A 27521-nucleotide genomic window follows, 5' to 3' on the forward strand; every position below is an offset into this window, starting at 1 on the left:
AACTTTAAAAATAAAACAAAAAGCCTGAGATCTGTAGTCGGTAAACCTGTGGACAGCAACTGTCAATCTAATACTCGGCCATTCACTTATATACAGTAAGCAGAGATCTTATATATTGGTCAGGAATGGAAAAATTCCCTTGGTAGCACAGAGCTGAGGTTTGTAACACTGAATGCAGTTTGCATCCAGTCTTCTCCATTCCTATGTGCAGATTCTGCCCTGATGCATGTCCTTTGTTGTTTCTTCACTTCAATCAAGTAATTTGCGGCTTCATCTTTAGTTGATTTATGCCACATGTTTTTTTAACCCCTTCACTACCGGAGCTTTTTTCCATTTTTCGTTTTCCGCTCCCCTTCTTTCCAGAGCCATAACTTTTGTATTTTTCCGTCTATATGGCCATGTGAGGGCTTATTTTTTGCTGGACGAGTTGTATTTTCAATTGACACCATTGGTTTTACCGTGTCGTGTACTCGAAAACGGGAAAAAATTTCCAAGTGCGGTGAAACTGCAAAAAAAAATTGTAATCCCACACTTGTTTTTTGTTTGGCTTTTTTGCTAGGTTCACTAGATGCTAAATCTTACCTGCCATTATGATTCTCCAGGTCATTACGAGTTTATAGACACCAAACATGTCCTCTTTTATCTAAGTGGTGAAAAAAAATTCCAATGTTTGCTATAAAAAATAAAAATATTGCGCAATTTTCTGAGACCCGTCGCGTCTCCATTTTTCATGATTTGCAGTCGGGTGAGGGTTTATTTTTTGCGTGCCAGGCTGAAGTTTTTAATTATACCACTTTTGTGCAGATACGTTCTTTTGATCGCCCGTTATTGCATTTTGATGCAATGTCACTGCGACCAAAAAAAAGTAATTCTGGCGTTTTGAATTTTTTTTCTCGCTACGCCGTTTAGCGATCGGGTTAATGCTTTTTTTATTGATAGATCGGGCGATTCTGAACGCAGCGATACCTAATTTTTTACTGTTTTATTTTGATTGGGGTGATTTGAACTTTTAGGGGTTTATTTTTTTTTTTATTTTTTTTTTACTCTTGGCATGCTTCAATAGCCTCCATAAGAGGCTTGAAGCATGCACAACTCGATCGGCTCTGCTACATATGGGCGATGAGCAGATCGCCCATATGTAGCAGATTTACTGCTGTGCTTTGAGCGCCGACCACAGGGCGGTGCTAAAAGAGATCTGCCTGGAACCATCATAGAGGTCTCTGAGACCTGTGGTTGTCCAGGGAACATGACGCTGACCCGATCACGTGACGGGGGTCGGCGATGAGCTCACTTCTGGCCCGGCGGACGGCGATTCCGCTCGCACCTATTGCGGGCACATGTCAGCTGTTCATAACAGCTGACATGTCGCGGCTTTGAGGTGGGCTTACCGCCGGAGCCCACCTCAAAGTGGGGATCCTTACCGATGACTGACGTACTATTCCGTCATCGGTAAGGAAGGGGTTAAGTTAGTGTTGATGTAATCTCAACAACTTTGCTTATCCCAATGCTTTCCACTGGTTACTGAAATTTGACACTTCCAAAGTATCACTTTTTTTTGCTTCTAACTCCAGTCCCTGTCTGGAGTAAAGTTTCTGTATTTTTTTTTTTTTTTTTTTCAGTTTGATGCATTTTTTGTCTTAAACCAGTTCTTGGGACTTTGTGAGATTTTTGCAGTGCGTGCGCTGTTTTGAAGAAGTTCAACAAGACAAAAAAAGAAAAGTGATATTTTCTATTTCGTGAAGTTTTTTTTTTTATGTTTAAGGTGTTCACAAGACTGAAAAACCTTATTCAATACCTTAAGGTGGTCATACTCTTGTAAGATATTAAGGGCATGTCCATAGACATCTCTGGGATCTACATCTGTCCAGAATGGGGTCCTGCCTGCCATCCTTGATGAGGGTCCCACAGAACCTGTGGATATGGTGTTAATCACAAAGTTGCAGAACTTGTAATCTGTTTTCCACTTTCTCAGTGTGCTGTGATTAAGTGAGTATGTACCTTGACCTCTAGAGCTGAGGATCTGTTACAGTGCATCAGCGTCAATCCGAGAGTTGACATTGTAACAAACCCCTCTCAATCATGCTGTTGTTTCCTACCTAGTTGTCTTAGTCTATGTTCTTTCTCCTACATATAGTGGAAGCAGCAGGACGCTCTGCGCTTGTATAATTTATTTCTCTAGAATTCAGTTCTATCGTTCATCTCATCCACTTCTCCCGGATCAGAGACATCACAGTCATTTCCCCAGGACACCTGGATGACATCAGAGAAGCTTTTCTGCAACTTTTCAAGGGTCTCCACGTCATCCACGTTGTTAGAAATGTGTATGGATGAAGAGGTGAATGTGTCGTGTGAGGGCTGATCTGTATGATCGTCTGCAGCGGTTTCCTGCACATCACAACCATCATGGTCAGGTGAGAGCCGGTTACCTCCATCTTCCTCTCGGTGGTTGTCATCATCTGTCTCGTCTGCACCTAAAGGTACATAGTCTCCACGTTCTTTGGCTATTGCGCCCATGTCACTGTGGACATCATCTTCCTCCAGGTAAGGTGCATAGTCCACAAGTAGATGGTGGTCACTGACTAGACCATGGAGATCAGAGGCAGCCTCCTCCTGGGAGATCCCACTCATGACCTCATCCCAAGAAGAACTGGTCAAAGTTCTCTTAGTGGTGAGGAATCCGCACCCTGACTGTGGGTTGGTTTCTTCTCTGCAGTCCAGGTCGGATCTAAGTATGTCCAGTAGGTGGCGCATCTTACCCTGTGTGAGAGAAGCTAAGTGATAGGCAGCCTACAAAGCAGTTCAAGGAGCAAAGGTACACAGCAGCACAGAGTATTTCTGGAAAGCAGGTCAGCGGATCTTACCTCATCCAAGCGATGGCGATTTTCTTCTAGGTGGTGTTGAAAAACGCGCTCTACAACCCTATAAACAGATAGCAGCACTTAGAGCAATAACTTTCCCGGGTGGTCCGCACCTATCCCCAGTATCAATCCCCCATGTGTCGTGATAACATCTTACCGGTCTGAGAAGAGGCCGAGGGTCAGGATTTCATTGGTCACATCAGCCACAAACTTCAGGTACGACAATTCCTCCTCTCTGTACACAGAAAAAGAGGTAAAGGATTAACGATGGCTGCTCTGGGGTCTGCACATCAGAAGAAAGGTTAACGGTGGCTTCTTCAGGGTCTGCAGTGCAGATATAAAAAGAACTATCACGGAGGAGACTGACCAGAGGCCAAGATGTACAGGTAAGGCCTCTTTCACACTTAAGTTTTTTGCCATCAGCCACAATCCGTCGTTTTTTGAAAAAAAACATACAGCGTTTTCTCATAGACTTGTATTTGAGACGGATTGTGACTGATGGTCGCACGTTTCATCCGTCGTCTGACGAATCCGTCAGAAAATCTCTGTCCGTCAGCAGGAGACAACGGACAGAGTAAAGTTTTTTGTGTACAGTTACTTACTAAATGGGAAACTGCTAGGGAAAATCAGACACGGAAAAAGACTTAGGCATCTTAGTCAATAAGAAGCTAAATTGGAGTGCCCAGTGTCAGGCAGCTGCCACCAAAGCAAATAGGGTCATGGGATGCATTAGAACAGGGTTTCCCAACTCCAGTCCTCAAGGCACACCAACAGATCATGTTTTCAGGATTTCCTTTGTATTGCACAGGTGAAGCAATTATCACCTGAGCAATACTAAGGAAATCCTGAAACCATGATCTGTTGGTGTGCCTTGAGGACTGGAGTTGGGAAACCCTGCATTAGAAGAGGTCTGGGGACACGAGATGAAAACATAATTCTCCCTCTGTACAAATCACTCATCAGACCACACTTGGAGTATTGTGTGCAATTTTGGACGCCGGTGCTCAAGAAAGACATTACTGAACTTGAAAGGGTTCAAAGGCGGGCTACTAAAATGATAAATGGAGTTGGTTCACTACAATACCCAGAAAGGTTATCAAAATTAGGTCTATTTACTCTAGAAAAGAGAAGACTTAGGGGAGACTTAATATATGTACAAGTATATCAGAGGGCAATACAGAGATCTCTCCAATGAACTGTTTGTACCAAGGACTGTGACAAGAACAAGGGGGCATTCTCTTCGTTTGGAGGAAAGACAATTTCTGCACCAGCATAGAAGAGGGTTCTTCACGGTAAGAGCAGTGAGGCTCTGGAATTCTCTTCCTGAGGAAGTGGTGATGGCCAACTCACTGAATGAATTTAAGAAAGGAATGGATGCGTTTCTTGTGAGTAACAGTATAGAAGGTTACGAATAACAGAATATTATAGGTAGATGGTTGACCCAGCTTAGGGGAAGGAATTTTTTTCCCTATGGAGAAAATTGGCTTCTACTCTGTGGGTTTTTTGCCTTCCCCAGGATCAACAATGCCGAACAGCTGCACTAAAAATAGGCTGAACTAGATGGACATAAGGTCTTCCTTCAGCCTTCAAAACTATGTAACTGTGTACATCGAAAAGTCGGACAGCGACGGATCCTGCGCCATCCGTCGTTGGCTACAATGGAAGCCTGTGGGCGCAGGATCCGTCGCTGTTCACCAAAAGTGTCTCTCATATAAAGCACTCTTTAAGAATCTCTCCGCATTTACTGGGTGAACTTCAAGTCTATGGGTATATAAGGTTGACTTCTTTCTGCGTGCAGTATGAGCATCCGCTACTAATGATTTGACATGCAATTCTACATCACCTTAAATAAAATGCTGTCATATTAGAAACTGTAAGTGAAAATAGAAAATTGTCCCAAATTTCTGGATGAAAGTTTTTGGGCTCTCAAGTGAACCTACCCAAAGAGTTAGAGTGGGAAAGCGAAATGTGAGACTTGGCATTTTATTATGTGGATGTTACACACAAATAGCAGGAATATACAGTAGATGAGTAGTCCGAGGTGTAAATTTGTTTGCGATTTTTGCACTGAAGCAAAACGCTTTATTAGTAGAATAATATATATTTTTTGGGTGGGGGGCGTCCTAAAAGCATATTTAATGAGTGATTGAATAGTAGAAAACCCACAAGCATATTATAATATATTTACAAGGGGAAGTGTAGTATTACTCGCTTCCCATGTATTGCTGGAGAGATGGCAGGTTTCCCCACGTCACGTCATTAGGCTATTTGAGTCATGAATTCAACCGTGGCTCCAACTTGACGTAGTCGAAGGAAAGCAGGGGTGAATTGATATCTTACAAATCTACCTGCGTTTGGATCTACATCCTTTTATCACCGTGTTCCCACTCAGATGCTGGCGGCTTTGTGATCTCAAATAGGACGGCTCCAGACTCCATATCACGGACCTTAAAGCGGGTGAAGTCAATCTTATAAATGTTCTCTTCTGGGGTGCACAAGTAATCATTGGGACGCGCCCTGCATTTGAGTCATGAAGCCAATTAGCGGCCACTAATGGACTGCAGGAATAACAATGACTGCACCAGTGCAAGAGGGCACTATACACTGTGTACAATTATTGGGCAATTTACTCATCAAAACTAAAATGTAATTATTTCACAATTACAGTACCATCGGTCAGCCTGGAAATTTAATCTTTTGGATTTAGTAACAAAAGTAACAGGAGACTATAAAAAACACAAAGCCTGTGTGCAGAATTATTAAGCAACTAAATCTACAACAAAACAATAACCGAGATGGAAAAAGTAAGAAAGCAACTAAAAATGTACAAAAATACTGTTCACACATTTCAAAAATAGATCTAAAATAGATTTTTGTTTCTTAGACTAAATGGGTGAAAGACTTAAAACTATCAACTTTTTGGCCAACGTCACCTACTGCCTTCCAGACACCTTGTACTCCCGGCCTCCTTGCAGGAGGAGCTGCATCCTCTGAAAAGTCCAAGACAGAATAAAACAAGCTGCCTAAGAATTCTGCACAGTCTGATAAAGGGTGGGGCACTTGGAGGCCACACCCCCTCATTACAGAAATACTCCACACTAGGTCTGCGCTATCCAATAAGCATTCAGGTTTATGCCGCTCAGAGGTGGGAAATCTGCATAAAAATGATGATAGGATCAAAATACTCTATTGCTTAATAATTGTGCACACAGTGCAGCATAAAATAAGTGGCCGGTTGTTGGGAGACCATTAAAAGGGCTGGCCTGTATTCAGGGTCAATTTTAATCTTCTCCACATAGGATGATGGCCATGGACGGGGTTTTATAGTGATGGAAGAGTCTGGGCCAGACTCCCTGCCCTCACACACAGTATGACTGTGACACCCCCAGACCCCAGCACACAGTAATACTGTGTGTAAGGGGGGGGTACAGTTAAACGGCAACCGCCACCTAGACCCAGCATACATTGCATGATGCATCTGAGACCCCACCCACACAATATGACTGACTGCAGACCAGGGACGGACTGGGACTGGCATTTGATATCACACAGGCCCATGCTGTCCGCAAGCAGAAGATGGGATATATTACTAATATTACCCTGACTGGGGGAAATCAAGATTTACTACAAGACCAATATTTCTAATACCAGTAATACCGCTATATAAGATTACATAATTATAATATCAAAATGATAACATTGCAATATTCCCAGCATATACAGTATTGATAATACCCCATACTTCCTGTTAAAGGGGTTGAGGATAAGCCATATTACTTACCGGTAATGCTCTTTTAATGAGTCCACGACAGCACCCACTGGAGGTATCGGATCCGCCCCATTTGGAACAGGAAACCCTACAGGAAAGATAAAAGGGGCGGTCCGCCTTTCCTCCTCAGTTTTGCATTTCAGAGTACCAGGAGGACCGCCAAGGATTAGGCAATGTCTTGTACTTGTAACTTTACTTATCCAACTTTAGCAGATATACTTTTAATATTGATATTTCTAGCAGGGAGGGAAGTGAGCGGGTGCTGTCGTGGACTCATTAAAAGAGGATTACCGGTAAGTAATCCGGCTTTTTACCCTTCGCCACGACAGCACCCACTGGAGAGATTCCAGAGACCATCACCTGGGTGGGACCACCGTGCTAAGGACAGTCCTGCCAAAGCTTAGGTCAGAAGTAGAAGTCTATAGTGTCTATAGAAGGTAGAAGGGGATGACCAAATTGCCGCCTTACATATGGTTTCAATTGGAACGTCTCCCCTCTCCGCCCAGGAGGCCGCCATTGCTCTGGTGGAATGTGCTCTGATGTCTTCCGGAGGTTCTTCATTTTTTGCAGAGTAGGCTAAACGAATGGCATCCCTGATCCATCGGGAAATGGTGCTCTTTGTGACTCCATACCCTTTTTTACAGCCCTGAAAAGAAATGAAGAGAGCCCTACACTGCCTCCAGCTCTCAGACCTTTCAATATACTTTAGGACAGTTCTTCTGACGTCCAAAGTGTGGAATTTCTGCTCTTCCGGAGTGGAGGGATCTTCAAAGAGGGTTGGGAGGAGTATCTCCTGAGACCTATGGTACTATGTTGATACCTTAGGCAGGTATGAGGGGTCTGGCTTTAATATTAATCTATCCCGGTATACCTGCAAAAAGGGTGGATCTATGGACAGGGCCTGGATATCACCCACTCTCCTAGCGGATGTCAGTGCTACCAAGAGGGCCGTCTTAAATGATAAATATTTAAGGGATATCGTATCTATCAGTTCAAAAGGTTCTTCTGTCAGGGCGTCTAACACCAAGTTTAAGTCCCATGTAGGGATTGTAGGTATGTGAACCGGAGTTATTCTTTCACATGCTGTAATGAATCGTGATATCCACTTATTCCCTGCTATATTATGGCCATACAGCGCCCCCAACGCAGACACCTGTACTTTCAGTGTGTTTACTGACAAGCCCAATTCCTTCCCTTTTTGTAGGAATTCTAAGATATGAACTATCGGGACTTCTGCTGTATGAGATGCTGTATGAAACTGTAGGCATTTCTTCCATATTCTTTTATAAATTTGGGTTGTGGACTGCTTCCTGCTCTGTAGGAGCGTAGTAATTAATGATTCCGAAAAACCTCTTGATCTTAATAGGTGCCTTTCAAGTTCCACGCCGTCAAGTGTAAGTTGTCCACTTGAGGGTGGAAGAAAGGGCCTTGGGAGAGTAGGTTGGGGTTTGAGGGGAGAACCCAAGGATCTGTCACTGACCTAATTCGTAGCCACGAGAACCACGGTCTCTTGGGCCAGAATGGTGCTATCAGGATTACTCTCGCCTTTTCCGCTCTGATTTTCCGAATCACTTGTGGTAGGAGAATCAATGGAGGGAAGGCGTATGCCAGCTTGAATTTCCATGAGGCCTGGAGGGCATCCAGTATGTCTGGGTGATCTGCTGGAGACAGGGAAGCAAAGGTCTTTGTTTGTCTGTTCTCCCTTGTGGCGAAGAGGTCCACTTGAGGATGCCCCCATAGAGCTACTATGTCCTGGAAGATTTGGCGATTGAGGCACCACTCCCCTTACCGAAGTGTGTGTCGGCTTAAGAAATCTGCTTCTTGGTTGTCCTCTCCTCTGATATGAAGAGCTGAGAGGGACAACAAATTGCTTTCGGCTAAGCTTAAGATTCTTGCCGCAGAAGACATCAGAGTCTCTGATCGAGTACCTCCTTGTCTGTTTATGTAGGCCACTGTGGTGGTGTTGTCCGACAGGATCCTGACATGTTTCTGTTGGAGCTGTGGAAGGAAATGATGTAGAGCATAGTATACTGCTGTCAGTTCTTTTAAATTAGACGAGTATTCTCTTTCCTCTCTATTCCATCTTCCTTGACAAAAGCTATTCCCCATATGGGCTCCCCAGCCTTGGGGGCTAGCGTCGGTGGTTAGGATACCAGATGGTACTGTGACCCATGGGACTCCTGAGGATAGATGGTCATCATCTAACCACCATTCCAGAGAAGTCAAGACCTCCTGAGTTAGTTATCTTGCTCTCGAGGTGACCACCATGTCACCTCTCCTCCTGGAGGATCTGATGCTGAAGTGTGCGGACATGATAATGGGCCCACCGGACTGCAGGGGCACAGGAATCTAGCGACCCCAATAGCGACATTGCCCCTCTCAGACCACGCATGTCTCTATCTATGGCTACCTCTACTTTCTCTTTTGTTAGTGCAATCTTTACCTGAGGAAGTAGACATTTCTGGGTTATGGAGTTCAATTGGAACCCCAAAAACATCTGGAGGGATTGCGGAACGAGCCTGGACTTCTGTATATTGATGATCCAGCCTAGGTCCTGCAAAGATGAGATTGCATCAGCCACTCGTTCGGTACATTGGGTATCCGAGTTCCCGATTATTAGGAAGTCGTCTAAGTAAGGTACGATTAAAGTATCTTTTTGACGAAGATGATGTGTACTGAAAATGACGGACCTTGCCATCGAACACCACTGCGACCCTTAGATATTTTTGGTATCTAATATGGATAGGAAGATGATAGTAAGCATCTTTTAAGTCAATCCCCGCCATCACACAATTTGGAAAGAGAAGCTTTATGGTGGATCTGATTGATTCCATCTTAAACTTATAATTTTTTTATAAACGTATTAAGCTTCCTTAAATTAATAATTGTTCTAAACGTACCATCTGGTTTGGAAATTAAAAATAAAGGAGAGTAGAAGCCTCTACCTTCCTGTCCCTCTGGGACCTCCACTAAAACCCCCTTGCATAGTAGGCTCCGAATTTCTTCTTCGAGGGCCTTTTGTTGGGCCATAGAGTTAAGGCGGGTTAGGATAAAGAAATCATAAGGGTTTTGAAGGAATTCTATTTTCATTCCTTCTTTAATAATACCCAAGATCCATGGGTTTGAGGATATTTGTTCCCATTTTGGATAGAAGAAACGTAATCTACCCCCTACAGGTGGGTCTGATTTTTTAATTTCTATTTTCCCTTCGGAATGTTGGACCCCTGAACATGGTACCCTTTTGTTTCTCTTCTTTTGCGGCCCATCTATTTGATCTTTCTGTTTGCCTCCTTCTTCCAAACGGTCGCCTCTTAAAGGTTCTCCTATAGAAAGGGATAGAAGGGTCAGGGAGGGCCGACTTCCTCTCCTTTGCTTTGGCGAGTATACTGTCTAACTCTTTCCCGAAGAGAAACTCACCCTCGCATGGGGTTGCACAAATCTTAGCCTTTGATTGCGCATCCCCCTTCCAGCTCTTCATCCACAACGCCCTTCTGGCGTTCACAAGAGCTGCTGATCTTGCTGCCAGCCGTAGAGTGTCCGCCGACGCATCAGCCATAAAGGCAGCTGCCCCTCTAATGGGATAGCGGCCCGTAATTTTTCTCTGGACACCTTTTGCTCGATTTGTTGATCCAGCTGGTCCAACCACACGAGCATAGATCTAGGGGTGCATGTGCTGGCTACCGCTGGCTTAAAAATACCTGTGGTAGATTCCCAAGACCTCTTCAATGATGATTCTGCCTTGCGGTCTAACGGGTCTGCCAACAAGCCTGCGTCCTCTACTGGAATAGCCGATTGTTTCGAGGTAGAGGATATAACGGCATCCACTTTTGGCACTTTGGTCCATTTTAATAGCTCCTCATCGCTAAATGGATACTTTCTTTTTGAGGCTGATGGGAGAAAACTTCTTTGGTCGTGTTTTTCCCATTCCCTTTTTATTAGGGCCTTAATTGCCGGTATTACCGGGAACGCTCTCCTTTTCTTTTCCGCCAATCCCGCAAACATTATGTCTTGTGCGGTTTGGGCACCCCTTGTTTCCTCACACCCCATAGTGCTTCTCACCGATTTGACTAGGTTGTCCACACTATCCAGGGGGAAACATGACCGTCCTTCCATGTCTGATGACGACGAGGATGTGAGTGAGGAGTCAGATTAACCCCCCTTCTTCCTCTGACTCTGAGCTGAGGGTTAACTGCTTTTTGCTGCCAGTCTCTGAGGGAGTTTTGGCACGGTTAATAGCCTGTATCTCCTCCCTGATTATTGCTCTAATGTCTTTTGTCGACAATGCGGCCCCTTGCTTTGTCTCTCTGGTGCACTGCTTACAGAGCTTCTTAGGGTAGGAGTCAGGGAGAGGTTCAGAGCATAACGCACATTCTTTATGCTTGGACTTATCCTTTTTCTTGGTGTCCCCTTCTAGACAAAGGCGGGGGGGGAAGGTCAGCTTAGTAGGCAGAGTAAATACTTCGCACACTCACCCAGTGAAGCCTTATATTACCGGATCAGATGGCTGAGATCCCGTCCTAGGCCTTGATTCTCCTGCTTCATTCCTGCGGCCGGTGTTGCGGTCCCTGGTGGAGCTACCTCCTGCAGAATCCCCCGCTGGAGCGTGCGCTTCCGTTGGGGACGACATTGCTGCATCGCCGCTCAGCTGCGCCGCTGTTTAAATAGTTTGCCAATTTTTTTGTTTTTTTTTTCCCGCCGTCCCCCCGGAAGTTGCTCCTCCTCCCTGGGATCACTGCGCGCATGCCCCGACGCGCTCTCAGCCATTCCGCCCCGGAAGTTCAACCATTACTTCCGGGGGGTCAGGAGACTCTGCACCGGCCGGCTACCGCGCCGCTTTGATGTGCGGCCCCCGCTCTCCATGCGGTCCCCCTCTCTATGCATCGCCACCGCTGCTGTGCGCTTTTTATTTCAAAAGAAAAATCTTCTCTTTTTTTTTTTTCTTCTGCGCCACTGGCGCTCTTACCACTCCCAGTAGCGGTGCGTCCCGCTGCCTACCGGCGCTCTCCTGGGTGAGACGGGGCGGCCCTCTCCGGACCCCGTCATCACCGTTCGTTCACCAGACAAGGGGGGAGCCATCTAGCGGAATCTCCCCCGACGCTGCCTCCGGACCGCAGCCCCTGCCGTTCACATGGAGACTGCACAGGCGGCATGCCTGGCCCAGGTATTCTTTCCTGAAGGATATCGTGGCTCCGTTTGGAACAGGAAACCAAAACTGAAAAGGGGCGGTCCGCCTTTCCTCCTATCTTTCCTGTAGGGTTTCCTGTTCCAAATGGGGCGGATCCGATACCTCCAGTGGGTGCTGTCGTGGCGAAGGGTAAAAAAGTCTATGTGACTTCAGAATCCTCATAGCGCACACTCTGTGAGGAATCTCAGATGGCGGTAGTGGGAGCGGCCCTCATATGACCGCTATGCTATTTTCACATCTCCGGCCACACTCCCACGAATTGTATTCGGTTTTGCTGATTTCACTTGTATTGAGTGAGGCCGTGCACATCTAGATAGCAGGCGACTGCATGTATGCAAATGTCATACTTGTGGTCACATGATCAAGGGCATAACTACAATAGGTGTGAGGATTGCAATTGCAACCGGGTCCTGGAGCCATTTTGGTCTATATGAAAAAAAAACAATGCTATTAAAAACTGGCAGTAATTGGGGCTCATGCTGTTCGGGGTTACACCACTGATCAACTCCAAGAGCTGGGAATTCTCACAGCGAGCGAGCTCTGGGAGGATTCAGAAGGCCACAGCCTCATAGAATCACAGTCATTGCAGACTTTAACTTCAAGATTGGACAACTATTTTATCCAAAAACCACTGTACTAAGACTGATATTACCGCTATACAGTGACCATACAATGGTGAGATCAGCTTTACCCCAGTGCTCTGCAGACCATATGTGTGCACTGTGCTAGTTCTCACCCGGGACGTCACCCTGATTGTTGTCATTCATGTTCCCTGTGCAATCTGTCCAGACCACCACGACCGTTTATTCCATCCATAACTCTTCCCTGTAAAATGTAATACACAGACATCTTACATTCTACCTCCTCTACACAAACCACAACTTGTGATTCCTTATAATAATTCCCGTGCCTTCATTAATAATGCTCCCCCTTGACATCTTGTAATAATGACCCTGTACCTTTATAATAATAAAAATAATAGAAATACCAGGCACCCCATAGAAAAAGTCCTATTACCTCACAGTCAGAGGAGCAAATCTTCCAGCTTTAAACTAGAAAAGGAAATGTATTGCAGCACTTAGACAGTTATTAAGCCCCTAAGTGATCTGACTCAATTTGATACTGCTTTCATGACCTGCTTAAAGTATTATGCACCCTCAAAATATGACTCCACACAGTAAGAATGCCCCAATATACAGTATGTGAGGCACCACAGACCCCTACACAGTATGATGTCCATCACAGGCCCATATATAAAGTGTACAGTATGATGATCCCCACAGCCGCCATACAGTATGATGTCATCCATAACCATCTCATACACCAGGGGTACCCAACCTGTGGCTCAGTAGCCACATGTGGCTCTCGGGCCCATGATATGTGGTTCGTGACTGGCTGCCAGCTTGGTGCATTAGCATCAGGTCTAGCAAACAACTATGAAGAGCAGGTCTCCAGATGGTGAATTTTGTGAGTGGACCAGTACAGAAGAACAGATCTGAATGTGCATATTCTGGCCATGGCGGTTTGGAAATAATTATGGTAAGGTGGAGACTGGATGATGTGAAGTGTCAAGAGGAGATGCTTAAAGCTGGATGAGACAGTGTGGTGGGGTGATTGATGCAAGAATACTGAATGAGGGTCTTGTACCAAGAGCTAGAAGTTCTTACACTGACTTTGTGTAATTTCAGTGAAAAACCTTTGGCTGTCGTTATACCAGTAATGGAGGCAATGTGTCGCTGTTGTGAGGTGGGTGGGAGCTGGATGTGGATCGTCACTCTCTTAGACCTAAATGTGGCTCGCGACCCTCTCTCAAAGTTTAATGTGGCTGACAAGGCAGAAAGGTTGGGGATGATCACTGTCATACACTATGATGGTCACGACAGCCTCCAAGATAGTATAATACACCCCATAAACCTCCAGTTTAATGTCCCCCACAACCACCCTACACAGTAAGATGGTTCCCACAGCCACCCCTCACAGTATGATAGATCCCCCAATAGCACAAATACTGTATGAAGGCCCCCCCACAGCCCCCTATATTGTATGATGGTCCACCTCAAAGCCCCCTATATAGTATGATGAGCCCTCCAACAGCCCCTTATATAGTACAATGGTCAACCCAACAGCCCCCCATATAGTATGATAGTTCACCTCATAACGCCATATGATGGTCCTCCCAACAGTACACTATATACAATGATGGTTCAACTCTCAGCACCCTCTATAGTGTGATGGTATCCCAGAGCCTCCCAAAATTTAAAAAAAAAAAAAAAAATCCCCTATACTCACTTAATCAAGATTCCTCATCCTCTACAGCATCTGTCTCCTCTTCTATCCAATCCACTCGCAGTGTATGCTGGCGGCACGATGCAGGGACATCATTGCAACTCCGAAGTTCCTTGCTTGGTGCTGGACTCCAGCAGACCGCAGATAGAAGGGCCTGCCACAGCCTGCTAAGATAAGTGACTGAGCCAGCGACTTTGTGCTCCGCCACAACTGTTAACATTATGGGAGTCTTGACGCCGCTGATTCTATTAACAACATAGCAGACAAGGCAGTCCACAACCATACAGGCCCTTCTGGCATTTGCCAGGGGGCCAGTCCGGCCCTGCTGCAGACCACACACCACATAGCACAGTATGACTCCCCCAGACATCTCCCACACAGTATGACCGCATCCCACCACACTGTGACTGTCCCACCAAGGCCCAGCCCACACAGTATGACAGCGCCCCAAGTATATATCATGAGGCCTCACAGCCTCCTACAATTACGGATTAATAAAATGAAACAATTCAGAACAGCGCAGAGGAGGCAAGGTGGCCTGCGCAGCGCAGAGGAGGCAAGGTGGCCTGCACATCAGACATAATTATTCTGCCTGCTGCACAGAGACTCTGACACACAGGCTGAATGATGGGAGAGGACTGCTCCTCCCCATTATTGTATTCTCCTGGATCTGCTTCCTGAGGAGACATACCATTGAAATGAAGGCACCGCCCCGGGAAGTGGACATCACTGCCATTCAGCACCGGGGCGACCTCAGCTCACAGGCGCTATACAGGCCGCTTAGTTTTAAGCTTTTGGCGTTTCAGTGAAGATTTCTAATGATCATTTTCTGCCCAAAACTTACTCCGAGTGAATCTTCCGAATCGCCGACGACTTTAATTCACTGGAAGAAACACAATGGAGTAATAGATTAGCCACCGGGGGTCGCTGTGCTAATATTACATAGATCATAATACAGCACCCCCATCACTTCCCCCAGGGGTCTTCATACCTTGAGAGAGAGCGCTGCAGTCGCTCTTCTGGCAAATCTTCATCACTCAGCAACAGATTTTCATCATGACTTTCCTGTTGTAAGAATCACAGATATTAATAACCTTTATAATACGTGCTGAGTATTTTACAGATTCGATTACTTAATCTTCAATCCCTAATCGCAATCATTGACCGCAAGTAGAGATCTTCCATACTTGTGTGCGTTCAGACACTGCCCCGTGTCCTGGTCATACAGGTCTAGTGCAGAGGCCACTACGTTCTGTGCCACGTGCGGATTTGCAGTGATTTGCTCTCTAAACCTGAAATTCATTATATATAATGCAGCAAAAGACGTAATGGGCGACGGATTCACTGCCTGGAGATCTGGGGAGAAATCCACAGCATAACTGCAAGATGTGAAAGCATCTTAACATCAGCGTAGCCTTAGATGTGGCTCCAGAATTAAAGGGAGGGAACTTCTACTGAAATCCTTGTATTATGTGCAACACAAATGTGTGCAAAGGTTGTAAGAAAACCAAATTGCAGTTTGACACATCCAATGATACGTAGAGCCTGGAGACTGCTCGATGAGTTAACAGTGATGTGTCAGTAAGCTCGTTTTCTGGTCTTTAAAAATTATGTCACATCTCCTGAATTAGTCATCTAGGTGAGTTGAGAATTACATCAAAGCTCATAAATCAGCAAGTAAGAGTGAAGAAGAAGAAAAGTTAAGCCCCCGTCACACACAGTTTTGTGACGCAACAGCGATCTCACCAGCGAGATCGCCGTGTGTGACACCTATCAGCGACCGACCCCCCTGCCGGGTATCGCTGATCGGGGTGGACATTTTTTTGGTCGCTGGTCTCCCGCTGGCCAGCACACATAGCTGCGTGTGGCAGGCGGGAGACCAGCGAGCAGGAGATTGTAACCAAGGTAAACAGCGGGTTTCTAAGCGTCGCGCGGCGCTTAGAAACCCGCTATTTACCTTGGTTACCAGCTCCCTGCATCAGCGCGCTGGTAACTAAGATACACAGTGACGCGAGCGCTCGTCGTCGCTGGTGAAGCTGCCTGTTTGCCGATCATGTAGCGACACCCCAGCGATCCTGACAAGTTGATATGGTTGTCGGGATCGCTGGTGAGTCGCTATGTGTGACGGGGGCCTTACAGACCAGAAAGCGCTCACTGACACATCACAGGTAACACATTCTACTGTCTGAACAGAGTAGAACAATACTTAGAGGATGGAGGCAACAAACTGGACAGTATTTTGAGATCCAAATTGCAACATTTTGGCATACCCTAACCGCATACACAGAGCATACCCCAACTGCATACACTGCAAACACCAACCTCATACACTGAGCATACCCCAACCAAATACACCAAGCATTCCCCAACCCTAGCCGCATACAGTGAGCATACCTCAACCTTAACCGCATACACTGAGCATACCCCAACCATAACCGCATACAAAGAGCATACCTCAACCTTATCCGCATACACAGAGCATACTCCAACTGCATGCACTGCGCATACCCCAACCAAATACACCAAGCATAACCCAACCCTAACCGCATACACTGCGCATATCCCAAATACACCAAGCATACTACAACCGCATACAATGAGCATACCTCAACCTTATCTGTATACACTGAGCATACTCCAACCAAATACACCAAGCATACCCCAACCGCATACACTGCGCATACCCCAACCAAATACACCAAGCATACTACAACCGCATACAATGAGCATAACCTTATCCGCATACACCAAGCATACCCCAACCCTAACCGCATACACTGAGCATACCTCAAGCATAACCGCATACAATGAGCATACTTCAACCCTAACCACATACACTGAGCATACCCCATCCCTAACTGCATACACTGCACATACCCCAACCAAATACACCAAGCATACCCCAACACTAACCACATACAATGAGCATAACCCAACCACGCATACCCCAACTCTAAAACAGATGTAACAATAAACACACAAAAAAAGGGAGAAAAACAGAAGAAACACAAAGAAAAGAGAGGGAGAAAAGGAGATGGGGAAGGGTGTTCAAAGGTGGGGCCCAGAGATTACATGCTCAATTTCCCCCTATAAGGGCCAGATAATCCACAGAGCCAATAAAACTAGGTTTTGTAAAAATGGTCGTAGGGATTATGGAACATAATGGAGGAACTTGCCTCTAACATCACTTCAATCATTTTCCAAAACCAGAGGGAAAGGGTTGGAGGAGCGTTTTTCCAGAGTAGAAGGAGGCACGAGGACTTGTCATTACAAGCTATATATTATCTTCCAAAACACACCATTCACTCTACTATATAAATGTACTGAAAAGTGGATAAAACAAATATGTATTTATTTTGTTTTGCCATTTTAGAAGACCCTTAACTTAAATAATTGGGAGAAAAATATCAAAGCGCGAAATGACTTATTTTGTGTAACGAGACGATCTGGACTGTTTCTTGTTATAATTCTGGGGAGGATGTGATTACGTGATCGCCTTCTATTCTGTGTTCTTTGGAGAAACAAGATGAGATAAAGCAATTCTGGCTTTTTTTTACCCCCTCTTTACAGCATTTACAGTTTGTGGTGATTAAGATAACACAAATCCTTTCGATATTGATGTAAGCAGGGATTGGAAACCAGCTGATCTGTGCTTTGATAAACCATTTTTCTTTTCCAGAGTTTTAGATGCGGTCGGCTCAGCTCCTGATCCCGCTGTATCCACCTGCACAATACTCAGCCGTACATGCATGTAGACTACCCAACAGTAAGATCCGTTGTCCTCCACTTACCAGATCTCGGATTGGTGAGGAATCGCTCTCCGGCGTTCGCAGTAGGTGCCGAAAACTGGGGGGGAAAAAAAAGGTTCCTCATAACCAGTACATGGGGGTCTCTGGATGGCCTTAGGTATCAGGTCTGCCCACTACATCCCACCCATCAGCACCTCGCACCTTAGTGCTGTACAGTTGTAACATGCAGCCTTTATACTGAACATCTCACTGCACATTAAACTTTTCTAGCAGCCTGTAGAGAAGCCTATTACAGAGGGTGCACTTATTTTCTCTTTCGTCTCATTGGGGGACACAGAAACCGTGGGTGTGTGCTGGTGTCACTAGGAGGTTGACACTATGCATGAAAAAATGTTAACTCCGCCTCCGCAGTATACATTCCTCCGACAGGCTGTAGGACAATCAGTTTTGCTTAGTGTCAGTAGGAGGTGGACAGAGGTCTCTCGCAGACCCATGCCTACCTCAATGTGCGTCGTTCCTTTACAGGTAACCTTGGAGGGATACAGAGTAGAGCTGCTACATCTGTATTCCCACACTGGGATCATGAGTACGGCGTGTACTGCCACCCCGTATCCTCATGAATCCCACGGGCAGGACCCTATCCCCTAACACAGGACTCGTGTTCAGGTGGCAGCTCCTGGTCCTGACCTTCATCTCCCATCACTTGCCCACCAGAGCCGGATGATCGAGAGAGACACCCTGCAGATAAGTCCTCTTTCACACATCCGTCTGTCACCATCAGTCAAAATCCGCCGTTTTGCCAAAAAAACGGATCCGCCATTTTTCTTGGCGGATCCGTTTTTTCCCATTGACTTGCATTATTGGCGGATCTTGACTTCAATGTCCTTCTGCGAGATTGCTTCTATCACTACCAAAAGACGCTACTAGGGCTCTAGTTTTTTCTGCGGCAATCGACTCTCTCCACAACGCAGGAGTAATTGTCCCCGTTCCTGAGCAGGAACGTTTTGCCAGCTTTTACTCAAACCTGTTTGTGATACCAAAAAAGGATGGCTCAGTTCGTCCCATACTAGACCTCAAAAGGCTAAACAGATGGATCCGCTTACGCCATTTCAGGATGGAATCGATTCGGTCGGTAATTACGTTTATAGAGGATCAGGAATTCCTATGTTCCATAGACATCCGGGATGCCTACCAACACGTCCCCATTTTTTAGGGACATCAGAGGTTTCTGCGTTTTACTGTCCAAAAGCAGCATTTCCAGTTTGTGGCCCTGCCATTTGGGCTGGCAACAGCCCTCAGAATTTTCACAAAGATTGTGGCAGCGATGGTAGCTATATTAAGGAGTCAGGGGCATAATATTGGTGCCATATCTCGACGATATTCTCGTCAAAGCGCCCTCCTTCGCTCAGGCCCAGGAAAATCTAGCGGTAGTTTTAAACACGCTGTCCCGGTTTGGTTGGATCATAAACAGGGAGAAATCTCACCTAACGCCAACACAACGCCTAGAATTCTTAGGAATGGTAATCAACACCCGCCGCTTGAGGGTCTTTCTTCCAGAAAGGACGTGGATTACCCTCCAGCAGGGAATTCGCTCCCTGTTGAAATTCCGGCGTCTATCCTTTTGCGCTGCCATGAGAGTCCTGGGAAGGATGGTGACAGCTTCAAAGGTAATACCCTTTGCCCTGTTCCATTCCAGGATACTACAGAGGAACATCCTCCTTCATTGGAACAGGTCCATCTCTTCGCTGGATCGCCCTTTCCTCCCTTCCATTCAGACCAGTGAGTCCCTCAAGTGGTGGCTGACCTCCCCCCTCGTTCATCTGGGACGGCCTTTTTCCCCTGTCCACTGGCAGGTAGTAACTACAGATGCCAGTTCCCTGGGCTGGGGTGCGGTATTCCGTCACCTGGCAGTCCAGAGATGATGGTTGAGGCAAGAATCCTCACTATCAATCAACATTCTAAAACAGAGGGCGGTCTTCCTAGCACTTCTACATTGGGAAATATACCTCAACAACCAGCCAGCACGGATTCAAACGGACAATGCCACGGCGGTGGCATACATCAATCACCAAGGGGGAACCAGAAGTTCCTGGGCACTGGCCGAGGTATCCAGAATCTTCAACTGGGCAGAAACCGCAATTCCGGCAATTTTGGCAGTTTTCATTCCCGGCACAGACAACACGGCCGCCGACTTCCTCAGTCGGGAGGGGCTCACGGCAGGAGAAAGGTCCTTACACCAGGTCGTGGTCCGTCAGATATGCCAGCTATGGGAGACTCCAGACGTGGACCACTGGCATCGCGACAGAACAGAAGGGTCCAACAGTTTGTCCCAAGATACCACGATCCTCTAGCAATAGGGGTCGACACACTGGTCATTCCCTGGACACAGTTCAGACTCCCTTACCTGTTCCCTCCCCTTCCTCTCCTGCCCAGACTGCTAAAGAAGATCAAGGCGGAAGGGGTGCCGGTCATATTGATCGCCCCGTACTGGCCCAGGAGGGCCTGGTTCGCAGAAATGATCAATCTTCTCGCAGGCACCCCCTGGAGACTCCCCGACAGACCAGATCTCCTGGCTCAGGGGCAGTTTTACCACTCTAATTCTCGGTCGCTCAATTGGACGGCATGGACGTTGAAACCACAATACTGACAGCAGCGGGATTTTCGGACTATTAATCCCGGGATTTTCGGATCATTTCGGAGTCATTAATACAATGATCGAGGTTAGGAAGCCATCCTCTTCCAGGGTCTATTATCGAGCCTGGAAGGCCTATTTTGGCTGGTGTGAGTCTAATCTCATCACACCTATGCCCTGTTCCCTGCCATCTGTCCTAGCTTTTCTCCAGGCAGGGTTAGATGGCGGTCTGGTCCTAAGTTCCTTGAAAGGCCAGGTATCTGCTCTCTCTATTCTTTTTCAAAGAAATTTGGCCTCCCGCTTACAGGTTAGGACCTTTCTGCAAGGAGTGGCACATGCGGCCCATCCTTACAGATCCCTATGACTCCAGGGGATCTTAACTTGGTCTTGGAAGCCTTGACAGTATTTCTCGTAGTCATCACCTCTATTAGGCAGGTTTCAGAATTAGCGGCATTGTCCTGTCGCCCTCCATTCCTAATTATGCACCAGGACAAGGTTGTTTTGCGCCCTCCTCCTAAATTTCTTCCGAAGGTGGTATCGGCCCTTCCACCTAAACGAGGATATAATCCTTCCGTCATTTTGTCCCGCTCCAACCCATCCTCTGGAGCGTTCTTTGAATAAGCTAGACCTGGTGAGGGTGATAAGGGTCTATCAGGCCAGGACCGCTCCCTTCAGGAAGGTGGACTCGCTATTTGTTACCCCCAATGGGGTGAGAAGAGGCCTGCCGGCCTCTAAGGCAACAATTGCCCGCTGGATCAGAATGGCAATTCTGGAAGCCTACCGGGTGAAGGACAGGGTGTCCCCTGCTGGGGTCAAGGCCCATTCAACCCGGGCGGTGGGTGCCTCTTGGGCGGTACACAACAGGGTATCAGCCATGCAGTTGTGCAAGGCTGCCACATGGTCATCCGTGCATACCTTTTCAAGGTTCTATAAGGTCCATACCTATGCTTCAGCGGACACCAGCCTAGGCAGAAGAATCTTTGAGGCGGCAGTGGTAAGTTCTCCAACCTGAAGGAAGTTTCTGTCTTTTCCCACCCCAGGGACTGCTTTTGGACGTCCCACGGTTTCTGTGTCCCCCAATGAGATGAATGAGAAAGCAGGATTTTGGTTGCTTACCGTAAAATGTGTTTCTCAGAGTCTTCATTGGGGGACACAGCGCCCTCCCATGATTTTGTTATCTGTAAAGATTATATGATTGACTTACATAATAATATTTCCTCCTACTGCCTTTTCACTAACTGATTGTCCTACAGCCTGTCGGAGGGGTGTATACTGCGGAGGCGGATTTAACATTTTTTTCATGCATAGTGTCAACCTCCTAGTGACAGCAGCACACACCCACGGTTTCTGTGTCCCCCAATGAAGACTCTGAGAAACAGATTTTACAGTAAGCAACCAAAATCCTGTTTTACTCCATATTTTGTGCATTACATGCTGGTGATCACCTTCAATTCAGGTTAAACTTGGTTCTTTACCTGCCGATATCCGTCTGGGTCTCAGCTGCGGCGGCTGTCCCCCTCCTCTTCCGCCTGGGTGGGGTGTAATAACGAGATTGGGCCAATGCAGACTTAGCCTGGGTCTTTAGGGTGCGGGGAGTGAATGGGCGCTCCTTGGTGGTGAAATGATGGGAGTGTTTCTCGAGCAGGTCCCCGCTATAAGTCTTGGACTGGTTGTCCTGGAATTTGGAGGGACTGGTCCAGGCAGTGGCGTGACTGAGGCCGCTGTGGAGTCTGTAGAATTCGGAGTGCCGGACGTGCAGCTTGCATGTGCGGTCTAGAGACCGGAGGGGTAGTGGGGAGTAAATGGGGCCGTGGTCTGAATACGGGGAATGTCTCAGGGGAGGAGAGTGGGGGTCATTGTAGTCCTGGAGAGAAACAGGAAACATTATTAGTATTATGTGAGGTTTGTAAACGGTTCATCTTCGTTACAAAGAACTGAGCTTTAATTCATCTCCATTTCATGATCTTTGTATTGATCCCATTCACCGACAGCAAATAAACATGCACATACCCATTACTGCTCTCAGCCAAACAAGTGGCCACAATGTGTCTAGTCTACACAAAGCTCTGCAAGCTAAACAGACTGAGATACATCTGTAACATCCGAGGGTGACCATGCTGTGTGGCATTGTGGTGGCTACTGTGGAAGGGACACTGTGGGTGCAGCAAGTGGAGCTGGGGGAGGCGGCAACAATAATGGGGTATTATAGGTGCCACTGGGTGGAACATCAGGCGTGACAGTATTTCTGAAGTTCAAAAAAACTGCAGGCAATGGCAGCACTGAACACTCTTCTGAAAGCCTGTGATTTGCAAAAATTATTCACCACTTTTTATTACACAGAAAAGTTTCCCGTTACGATGACGCAATTCTAGACAAAGGAAACCAAAAATAAAAAGTAAAAGAGAGTGCAAAGCAATCCAGCAACCCTAACACCTCTGCTGCGCCTCCCACCCCCCCAACAACACGCCGCAGCCACCAAGGAGGAACATATTCTTAAAGCAACAGCAGGATATTTCTGCGTAACCCTGAGTATACAAATGCGCACAGACACTGCTGATAATGGGCAATCCACAAATGTCTAATGACGCAGGAGGAGTGGGTACTATTGCAGTACACAAATGTAAAATGGCAGCAATTTGCCAGCGCTGTCACAGCAGAGGAACGCTCTTGTCCTTCTGCCACCTGCTGCCGCTTTTGTAGAGACATTTTCTGGTCAGAGTTATTTTCCCATTTTATTTGTAACTTTTGAAGAAAGAGATTTACTTTAATTGTGTTTTTCATAGAGACGAGAATCGGGACAAAGAAAGGACAGAACTGCAGAAAACACCCGACAAATGTCACGAAGAGCTTTGTGATGAAGCAGCTTTTAGCGATGACCTTAGAGGTCCTCAGTGCAAAGGCGGCATACATTGTATAGAGCGCGGCTGGAGAAAGTGACAACATCACGGCTGCCATCGCTTACTACTGGCATAAATGCAGTAATAACACATGAATCAGAACTAAAAAAAACCCTTATAAAGTCAAGAATGAGCCGTGAGAAGTCAGGACCTCACATACCAGCCTGCAGGTTTACCCACCATCTGAAAGATCTCTGCTTGCTGGTCATGAAAACAATTCAGAGCTAATGCTTCTCACAACTGAAAGTTTGATACAGTTGTATCCTGGCTGGACAATCGGCACAATCCTGCCTCCTGTCCAGTTTGTTACAATGTATCAGCACAGGTGAAGTATCAGCGCAAACTGAGGATTGTTCGGACTGGATACAAATGAATCCACCCTCTTAGCCCTATGTGCAGCAATACTTCCCCTGAATGAAGGAAGGCAATGTTCTTATTCATTGACAGCAAGCAGTGATCTTCAACTGATAAATAAGAATTGTAGACTGGATCCAAGTATTAGAAGAATGCTAGGAGCGAGTGAGAAGTAACTGTTCCCGAAAATCCAGAGATGTTGAAAATGGGGCCGGGAAACATTTACATAGTCCATTCCAAAGTTACAGAACTTTTAATTAAGAATGGATGGACGACTTTTTAGAGGGGGCTATCCCCCCTAAAGACAACCAACCCCCTTCCTATCACACCCCTGTCAGGGCACCGTACCTGCATGGACAGGGCTCATGTCAGACATCAAATAGGTGGGGAAAATCGGCCCCTAGTCTAAAAAGAACCCGTCGTGCTGGAAATGTCCCTTGAAATTACATTACAGCACAGGTGGGAATACTTATGCAAAGTCTTGTAGCCAATAGAAACCTCCACAGATTTAGGATACAAGAGAATGTGAAAAAGAAAAACCTGATGACTCAAAAGTTTGTTTTGATTATTTTCATAAATGAAGTCACATTATAAATGTTATCGGCCACATCAATATTCAGATCATGTTTCCTTAATATCTCAGAGTCGGGTCCATCATGTAACAATTCAATGGAGAGAGTTTAAAAAAAATAGTCGTTGCCGTGGAAACAAATGTCTGAGATTAAATATTAAGGCCCCCCCGCAGTGGAGGCTCCACAGGCTGTCGTGTGCCCGCCTGGGACCGCGCTTCTACCAGGACTCGGCGGGGTTCCCTTCAACACGGGCAAAGATGTAAATGACATAATTGCCAACGTGGGTAAAAGGCGACGACTGCTCCTCCATCGCCATCTGCAGCTTTATGTTTTCTGCTCCTTCATGTAATTACCAGTGATAATTTATATTTAGCCTCGACGAGCGGCTTACAATCATGTGGATGATGGGGGGGCTGGCTTGCAAAATTACAGAGAGCGTCCCTTCAAAATGGGGGAGATGCCATAAGTTTCAGATGGGAAAACTCCTTTATGGTTCCAGGACAACCATCGGCAAATGGACCGTTAGGTCTTCAGATATTCTAATAGTTTATTATTACTTTATAGCCAGGTTAATGGGGGATTGTAAAGGACAGAACCAGACACTGAAGCTGAAACAAACCTCACTGCCAGGACGTCCGGTCCCACAAGAGCAATAAATATTCTGTGACAGCAGCGCTCCCCGGGGGTTACTGAAGGATGTCCTTGAGTCTGCACCTCGTGGGCAGAAAACAGAATCACGATTTTTAGGACGAAGATTTAATGGTATCATGTGGAGTCCCATATACAACACCGAGGTTTATAGCATGGACTCAAAGGCCAACGCACCTCTGCCTGATCTGTGCAAGTAGGGCGCGTCCCAGGACCCTTTATTACACACATAGAAGCCTCCACCTGCGCAACCCACTGATGCCTTTTCCTCCACCACCACCTGCGCAGCCCACTACTCCCTCCGCATTCACCACCACCTGCTCAGCTCACTGCTGCCTCCGCCTTCACCACCACCTGCACAGCCCACAGCTGCATCCACCTCTATCACCACCTGCGCAACCCACTGTGCCTCCGCCTCCATCATCACCTGCGCAAGCTCACTGCTGCCTCCGCCTTCACCACTACCTGCGCAAGCTCACTGCTGCCTCCGCCTTCACCACTACCTGCGCAAGCTCACTGCTGCCTCCGCCTTCACCACTACCTGCGCAAGCTCACTGCTGCCTCCGCCTTCACCACCACCTGCGCAAGCTCACTGCTGCCTCCGCCTTCACCACCACCTGCGCAGCCCACTGCTGCCTCCGCCTTCACCACCACCTGCGCAGCCCACTGCTGCCTCCGCCTTCACCACCACCTGCGCAGCCCACTGCTGCCTCCGCCTTCACCACCACCTGCGCAGCCCACTGCTGCCTCCGCCTTCACCACCACCTGCGCAGCCCACTGCTGCCTCCGCCTTCACCACCACCTGCGCAGCCCACTGCTGCCTCCGCCTTCACCACCACCTGCGCAGCCCACTGCTGCCTCCGCCTTCACCACCACCTGCGCAGCCCACTGCTGCCTCCGCCTTCACCACCACCTGCGCAGCCCACTGCTGCCTCCGCCTTCACCACCACCTGCGCAGCCCACTGCTGCCTCCGCCTTCACCACCACCTGCGCAGCCCACTGCTGCCTCCGCCTTCACCACCACCTGCGCAGCCCACTGCTGCCTCCGCCTTCACCACCACCTGCGCAGCCCACTGCTGCCTCCGCCTTCACCACCACCTGCGCAGCCCACTGCTGCCTCCGCCTTCACCACCACCTGCGCAGCCCACTGCTGCCTCCGCCTTCACCACCACCTGCGCAGCCCACTGCTGCCTCCGCCTTCACCACCACCTGCGCAGCCCACTGCTGCCTCCGCCTTCACCACCACCTGCGCAGCCCACTGCTGCCTCCGCCTTCACCACCACCTGCGCAGCCCACTGCTGCCTCCGCCTTCACCACCACCTGCGCAGCCCACTGCTGCCTCCGCCTTCACCACCACCTGCGCAGCCCACTGCTGCCTCCGCCTTCACCACCACCTGCGCAGCCCACTGCTGCCTCCGCCTTCACCACCACCTGCGCAGCCCACTGCTGCCTCCGCCTTCACCACCACCTGCGCAGCCCACTGCTGCCTCCGCCTTCACCACCACCTGCGCAGCCCACTGCTGCCTCCGCCTTCACCACCACCTGCGCAGCCCACTGCTGCCTCCGCCTTCACCACCACCTGCGCAGCCCACTGCTGCCTCCGCCTTCACCACCACCTGCGCAGCCCACTGCTGCCACCGCCTTCACCACCACCTGCACAGCCCACTGCTGCCACCGCCTTCACCACCACCTGCACAACCCACTGCTGCCTCCGCCTTCACCACTACCTGCACAACCCACTGCTGCCTCCGCCTTCACCACTACCTGCACAACCCACTGCTGCCTCCGCCTTCACCACTACCTGCACAGCCCACTGCTGCCTCCACCTCCATCACCACCTGCACAGCCCACTGATGTCTCCGCCTTCACCACCTGTGCAGCTCACTGCTGCCTCCATCACCACCTGAAGAGCCCACTGCCACCACCACAGCCCACTGCTGTCTCCGCATTCAACACCTGCACACCCCATTGCTCCTGCTTCCCCCTGTGCAGCACAACCTACATCCTTAATTATTACCCAAGATCTAGGAAAAAGTAACTGTTCCCTGCCTTGTGGGACCTCCGTGCAACCACCTTGCTGACAGTTTCCGCCATAGCCAACGCTATGTAGTACAGGTGCAATGGCCACATAAAACTTCCTCACCTTCCTGAGTATTATGGAATCTGTGCTGTCTGTGCTAGAGCAAGGGCCAGAAGAAGCAACCGAGTGTGAGGACGTTCTCTCCAGCTGGGCGACCTCTTTCTTCATCCTCTCCCGTCTCCGCTGGTCACTGTCTGCAAGACAAACAGAGGAACGGAAGTTATAAGTGCAGATATCCAAGAGTGACACAGCGTAATGAGACACGACTGACAGTCTGTCACAATGTATCAGTGCAGGTTACAGACTGTATAGTGAATTGTCTAGACTGGATTCAACTCCAAAAAACTTTCAGCTCTACCATAAACTATCGCAGGATAGGTGATAAATGTGCAATTGCTGGGGGTCTGAGCGCTGGGACCACTAATAATCCAGAGAACAAGGCGCTCCGGTGTCTGCTGTCTAACATTCTGAAAGAAGTGATGGTCACACAC

General features: G+C 47.7%; 1 protein-coding gene across 3 annotated transcripts in view; it reads right to left on the reverse strand.

Moving 5' to 3' along the window:
• Positions 1-1715: 1715 nt before the first annotated feature.
• Positions 1716-27521, reverse strand: part of SPATA7 (spermatogenesis associated 7) — a 45822-nt gene continuing 20016 nt past the window's right edge. For all 3 annotated transcript variants that reach the window (XM_073578219.1, XM_073578218.1, XM_073578220.1), the window contains 8 exons: positions 27094-27224; positions 21955-22343; positions 17890-17944; positions 15090-15163; positions 14943-14981; positions 3016-3093; positions 2862-2919; positions 1716-2757 (listed from right to left, as the gene is read on the reverse strand). In XM_073578219.1, coding sequence (XP_073434320.1) covers positions 2176-2757; positions 2862-2919; positions 3016-3093; positions 14943-14981; positions 15090-15163; positions 17890-17944; positions 21955-22343; positions 27094-27224 — 1406 coding nt within the window. In that variant the 3' untranslated portion in view covers positions 1716-2175. The remainder of the gene's footprint in view (positions 2758-2861; positions 2920-3015; positions 3094-14942; positions 14982-15089; positions 15164-17889; positions 17945-21954; positions 22344-27093; positions 27225-27521) is intronic.

The sequence above is a fragment of the Dendrobates tinctorius genome, unplaced genomic scaffold (assembly GCF_039654945.1).
Source record: "Dendrobates tinctorius isolate UK_male_01 unplaced genomic scaffold, ASM3965494v1 ptg000058l, whole genome shotgun sequence".
NCBI classification, from domain to species: domain Eukaryota; kingdom Metazoa; phylum Chordata; class Amphibia; order Anura; family Dendrobatidae; genus Dendrobates; species Dendrobates tinctorius.